This window comes from Aedes albopictus, chromosome 1, assembly GCF_035046485.1.
Source record: "Aedes albopictus strain Foshan chromosome 1, AalbF5, whole genome shotgun sequence".
In the NCBI taxonomy this organism is placed as follows: Eukaryota; Metazoa; Arthropoda; class Insecta; order Diptera; family Culicidae; genus Aedes; species Aedes albopictus.
This window is the reverse complement of record NC_085136.1, coordinates 280,405,078-280,411,077: the sequence shown is the minus strand read 5'-3', so window position 1 is coordinate 280,411,077 and position 6,000 is coordinate 280,405,078. Positions and strand designations below refer to the sequence as shown.

General features: G+C 47.8%; 2 protein-coding genes across 2 annotated transcripts; both read right to left on the bottom strand.

The window, feature by feature from the left end:
• Positions 1-2,022, bottom strand: LOC134285654 (uncharacterized). Its single transcript, XM_062846844.1, has 2 exons — positions 260-2,022; positions 1-198 (listed from the first exon to the last, which is right to left on the bottom strand). The coding sequence occupies exon 1, from the start codon at positions 1,935-1,937 to the stop codon at positions 486-488; it is 1,452 nt and encodes a 483-aa protein (XP_062702828.1). The 5' UTR covers positions 1,938-2,022; the 3' UTR covers positions 1-198; positions 260-485.
• Positions 1,949-5,687, bottom strand: LOC134291885 (uncharacterized). Its single transcript, XM_062860240.1, has 2 exons — positions 2,051-5,687; positions 1,949-1,980 (listed from the first exon to the last, which is right to left on the bottom strand). Exons 1-2 carry the CDS (start codon positions 5,685-5,687, stop codon positions 1,949-1,951), a joined length of 3,669 nt encoding a protein of 1,222 aa, XP_062716224.1.
• Between the last annotated feature and the right edge of the window lie 313 nt (positions 5,688-6,000).

Sequence of the window (6,000 nt, the reverse complement as noted above, 5' to 3'; positions counted from 1 at the left end):
TTCTCGTTGTTGCCACTGTTTTCTTTTAGCAGTCCCTTAGAAAAACTCGAGGTTGCTTGGGACAGCTTTAGCTGTAAATAATTTATTTTTTAAGTTTTTAATTCATTAGGTTAATAGATTTTACTTACAATTTTAACAGTATCTCCTTGCTATTCCTCTAGTTTTAATGAAAATAGTTTGTAGTATGTATTCGTGTAGCTAAATTAATGAATTCAAATTAGATAAGTGACAAATAATAGGTTTAAGGTTTTACACTTACTTTTAGGTAGTTTTAAATTCAGTTAAGATAATTTAGGCAAACTAGCACCTTCCGAATACTTTGGGTAAAATAGCGAGATTTCTTTTTCAGTCCTCTTCTGTAGATACTTTACCACAATTTGCCACGTAATCGTCACTGACAAACTTCCATATTCACGTTATGTCAGTTTGTGGTATCTGACATTTCAGGTGCGTGCACCTGGTTTGTAGCCGCCCTGTGGAAATTTTCATCCGTTCCGCGCTGAGGGGTTCTCGTCGTCACATCCCCCCACCCGTAAACTATCCTGGTCGTTGTCAGCTTCCGGTTTACCTCCATCTACGACGTCGAGTAACGCCAACTTCACTGCTGGTCTCCGTAATAAACCATTCGCTGTTCGCACCCATGCTTGCCGCACTCGACCATCTCTGCCTTGTACCACTTTCTCTATTATACCCCTTATCCACTGATTCCGTACCGCTCCATCGACGATCAGTACTAGATCTCCTTCAGCTACCTCTTTCACTTCTTCGAACCACTTCGACCGTCTGGATATCACTGGCAAATACTCCCTGATCCATCTCCTCCAAATCCCATCCGACAGGTACTGGGCGAGTTTCCAACCGTTTCTTAGCGTAGCGTGATATTCTGTAGGTAGCACTGGCTTTTGTTTCACTCCGCTAGAGCTTCCCAGTAAGAAGTGATTCGGAGTTAGGGATTCCTGTTCAGCAGACTCGAGCGGTATGTAGGTCAACGGCCGCGAATTAATCATAGCCTCTGCCTCGATCACCACTGTTTCCAAAATCTCATCGTCCGGTCGTCTCTGATTCTCCAGTATACCTTCGATTGAGACCTTTACCGATCGAACCATTCTTTCCCAAGCTCCTCCCATGTGAGGAGCTCCAGGCGGGTTGAACGACCAACGGGTCGTGGTGTTCGTAAATGTAGACGCTAGGTGATGAACCAGCTCTTCAGCTTCTCGCTTCAGTTGATTACTTGCGCCAAGAAAGTTAGTGCCATTGTCACTGAATATTTCCACCGGTGCTCCACGTCGCGACACGAACCTTCTCACTGCCATTACGCATGATTCCTTGGACATACTGTGAACAACTTCAAGGTGCACCGCGCGAATCGTCAAGCAAGTGAAAAGTGCAATCCACCGCTTAACGTTGCTGCGCCCAACTTTCACTAACACTGGACCAAAGTAGTCGACACCCACGAATGTAAACGGTCGGACATAGGGCGTGACACGAACCTTGGGTAGCGGTGCCATAGGCGGGGGATTAGGAACAGCTCTGCGAATTCGGCAAGTCATACAGGAATCCGCGACCTCAAATACCACTGACCTTAGTCGTGGAATCTCGTAGAGCTGCCGCATCTCATTGACTACCGTTTCGCGGTTACGGTGTTGTAGGCGACGGTGGTAATAATCGACAAGAAGAAACGATATGCGATTTTGACGAGGAAGTATCACCGGATACTTAGTGTGAAACGCCATCCAGTCGGCATTTTGCAAGCGACTTCGTTTCCGCATCACTCCCGTGTCGTCAATGAACGGACACATCTTGTACAGTGGGCTCGATTTCGGTAGGACTTCATGGATATCTTCTGATCTCCCTTTCGTCTTCTTCAGCAACTGTACTTCTGGGCCGAAGGATTCTGCTTGTGCTTGTATCCACAACGATCTCTCGGCTACAACCATTTCGTCCTGCGTCAGAGCTCCCAGCTTTTGTTCTTCGTTTCGCCTTGATCGTTGGATATTCTGGATGAACCGGTGTACATATGACATGGTGCAGTGCAGTTTCTCCCATTTACTGAATTTAGTGGCGTCTACCACCAGCAGCTCTGTTTCGTTGTGAAGATTACACGGCATATGCTCCTTGATCAGCTCCTCCTCCGTTGGATTGATCTGTTCAGCTTCACGTGGCCAGAATGCCTCCGGTTGTTTGAGGAATGGTGGTCCTTGGAACCACCGGCTTTCCGAGCGAATGTCTGGTCCAGTTCCCCATTTTGTGGCGTCATCTGCAACATTATCTTTTGTAGGTACTTTACGCCACTCGCTAACATCCGTCATTGAAAGAATTTCTCCAATCCTGAATCCCACATATTGATGGTATCGCCGCTGGTCTGACCGAATCCAGGCGAGCACGGTATTGGAGTCGGACCACAGGACACGCTTCGTCACAGAGAGGGAGTGCATTGCTAATACACTGTTGAGCAGACGAGATCCCAGAACTGCAGCTTGGAGTTCGAGCCGAGGTATCGTCAGCATCTTCAGAGGAGCAACTTTGGATTTCGCTGCTACAAGGCTAACGGCTGGACCTTCTGGTGTATCTACTCGAAAATACACTGCGCATGAGTACGCAGACTGGCTTGCATCGACAAATGTGTGAATCTGCAACATGGAGTAGCTGTTCTCTCGCGCTCCCTTGAGGTAGCAACGGGGTACACGAAGAGTGCTCAGCTTTGGGATTAGTCCAATCCACTGCTTCCACTGCATTAGTATCTCTTCGGTAATCGGGTCATCCCACTGTATTCCGGTCGCCCATATGTCCTGCATCATGGTGCGCCCATGGATCAGGAAGAATGAAATCAATCCCAGTGGATCAAAGAAGCTCATAACAGTGCGCAAAACTTCTCGTTTTGTTGGCACGTGCGATTGTTCGAGAACATGAAGTAAATTGTCTCGAAGGGAAACTGTAAACGTGAAGGTATCGCTGCTCGGAATCCACTTCATGCCAAGTACGGATTCAATCTGCTCATCTTTCTCCACACAAATGTTCTTCTCTGCTTCTGGTGATTCATCGCCAACCTGTGCTGCTATAGTAGTTTCGTTGGATAGGAAGTTTCGGATTTCGAAACCCCCCGCAGCATGTATAGTTTTCACCTGCCTTCCTATCTGCACCGCTTCTTCGATTGTTCCAAAGCTATCCAGGTAATCGTCCACGTAGTGACGATCAACGATAGCTTCTACTGCCCGTGGATACTCTGCTTCATAGTCCTTAGCGTTCAAATTTTTTATGTATTGAGCGCTGCTCGGTGAACATGCAGCTCCGAAGATGGCTACATCCATGACGTACGTAATGGGCTCTTCTTGTGGGTGATCTCGGAATAGGAATCTCTGGAACTGTCGATCTTGTGGACGGATGAAAAACCGATGGAACATTTCCCTGATGTCGCCAGTTAGGGCAAACTGATACAGCCGGAACTTTCCAATAACCGCTGGAAGAGATGTCAGGTAATCTGGCCCTTTCAGCAGTGCAGAGTTTAGCGAGACACCGTCAACTTTGGCAGCAGCGTCCCAAATCATCCTCAGCTTATTCGGCTTCTTCGGGTTTAGCACTATCCCCAACGGCAAGTACCAGCACTGATCAGCACCGGTAGTAGACAGCTCGTGATAAGTTGCTTTGTGTGCATACTGCTTCGATTCGTAGTCACGCACCTGCTGTCTGACACGTTCGTACAGCGTTGATTCTTTATTCAGCCGCTTTTCCAAAGAACACATCCGCTTGTACGCCATTCCATAACTGTTCGGGAATCGTACCTCGTCGACTTTCCACAGTAGCCCCGTCTCGAATGCGTTACCGATTCTTCTAGTAGTCGTCTGCAGCAACATTTTCGCCCGTTGGTCTTCCTTGGATTCCAAGTGCGTTGTAGGATGCGTTACGCCAGTGTTGTCCAGTGAGATGTAGTCACGAACCAACTTATTGAGGTCTTGCTCTTGATCGGTCCATCCTCCAAAATGAAGCCCACACACGACCGTCGTTGCTAGCGTCGTTGCGCATCCGTAGATGCTCCACCCGATGCGGCTCTTAGCGGCAATCGGCTCTACCCATCTTCCTTCTCGGATTTTCAACGGTACGGTGAGCTTCAAGTTGTCAAGACCAATCAAGAGTTTTGGTGAAACCTTTTCGTAGCTTTGGATTGGTAGACCTCGAAGATGTGGGTAACGGCTGCACATTTCTTCGTAACATACCGTCTGTGACGGTAGTAGTAATCCACCTACAGTACGAGCGTTGGTCAATTGGTACTGCCTCGACGATCCTTTTGCGGAAATCTCAGCACTGATCCGTCTTGAATTGGGTTCACTACGCTTTATATTCCCAGTCCATTGTAAATTCAAAGGTTCTGTGGGTCCAACAAGGCCAAGTTGATCAGCAACGGCGTCCTCCAAAAGCGTAATCTTCGATCCTTCATCAACGAAAGCGTAAACGTTTACCTCACAGTCCTTTCCATACAACGTTACCGGAATAATTCTAAACAGAGGTCCAGCACTCGCAATCGATTCGCTCAGATGACTCGTTGAGAACGCTGTGTCAATAGCTGTAGACGGTGAATGCAACAGTTGATGATGTTTTAACCGGCAATCGTTGACACCACATTCCTTTGCGGTTTTACACGGCCATCTGCCATGGAAATTCAAACACGATCGGCATACACCGCTTTGCTGAACCACGTTTAATCTTCCACTAATGTCCATCGCTTTGAACCGACTACATTCCGCTACTCGATGTCCTTCCGTATGGCATACTACGCATGGTTTCTTCGGAATCCGGGTGACTGAATTACTGCTACTAGCCAGTTCGCTTCTCGATGGCGTATCGGATTCCATGTGTGTCTGCACAAAGCTTCGCTCCTTATTCCTCTGGGATTGTTTCGGAACCTTCTCGATATAGGGGAAATCATCTGCTACGTCATATGCAAGCTCGACCAACGTTGACATGAACTGTCCAAATGTGCTCAGATCTACGTCAAGCCGCATGCTCTTGTATGCTGACCATTTAAGCTTGTAGTCAACTGGCAATTTTCCAACTAGGTCATGCAGCAATGATGGGTTGGTTAGATGGGTCTGTTGTCCAGCATTCTTCAGGTGTTGCACAAGGTTGTCCACTACCAGGCCGAATTCAATGATCCCATCTAAATCGTTGGTCCTTAAGGAAGGAAGCCGATGAACTCGTTCCGTCATTGAGCGGATAAGCGTCTCCGGTCGGCCGTACCGCATCTCCAAAGTACGAATCACGTGTGGAACACTTGCAGGACAAAGCAGTCTGCTACGAACAGCTTCGAGCGCTGGTCCCTTCAAGCATCGTTGAAGACGAATTAGGTTTTCGTCTTCGGAAAATCCGCAGGTAGATGTCGACCGGCGAAAGTTGCTAATCCAGATTGGCCATTCCTCTGGGTTGCCCGAAAAGATCGGTAAATCCTTTCCCATCACCTGTCTAGCAGCTAGTTGACGGTTTGTTGGTCCGTCCCCGTAGTCTCCGTTGCAGTGTTCTTGGCTACCAGACGCAACACTCCTCGGAATTGGCTGTTCTCCCCTGTTATCAACTCTTGCTTCGCCGAATGTTGCTTGAACATCCCGTTCGTCAACCGTACTTCGATTTTGGGCACCAGAGGAACCCGCTATATGCACTCTGACACTTCGATCTTCATAGTCACCGCCTGGAATCATTTCACTTAAACGGCGTTCACTTTCCCCTCTTTCGTGAGCACTAGAACGATCGCGGTTTTCAAAACGTTCAGCGCAGTCGATTCCAGTAAACAACAGCTTCGGATTTTGATTACCAGCAGTGGCTTGGGTTCCGGAAGCTCCCCCCACTTTCAGTTGTTCGAACTCATCAACAAAATGTCGTTTAGAGAACATATTTGTGTGAGCTTGCTGATCTTTAGTTGCCTGGCTAATCAGAGTATGTGTAGGGTGGATTGTAGAGGAGACAACTTTATTTGGCGTGCACCTGGTTTGTAGCCGCCCTGTGGAAATTTTC

What these genes read in the sequence shown, in the direction of transcription:
- LOC134285654 (XM_062846844.1), bottom strand. Translation starts at nt 1,937, where the DNA reads ATGGTTGTAGCCGAGAGATCGTTGTGGATACAAGCACAAGCAGAATCC.
- LOC134291885 (XM_062860240.1), bottom strand. Translation starts at nt 5,687, where the DNA reads ATGATTCCAGGCGGTGACTATGAAGATCGAAGTGTCAGAGTGCATATA. An exon ending in GGTAGACGCCACTAAATTCA is followed by an intron (nt 1,981 to 2,050) that starts GTAAATGGGAGA and finishes CCAACGATCAAG; the next exon opens with GCGAAACGAAGAACAAAAGC.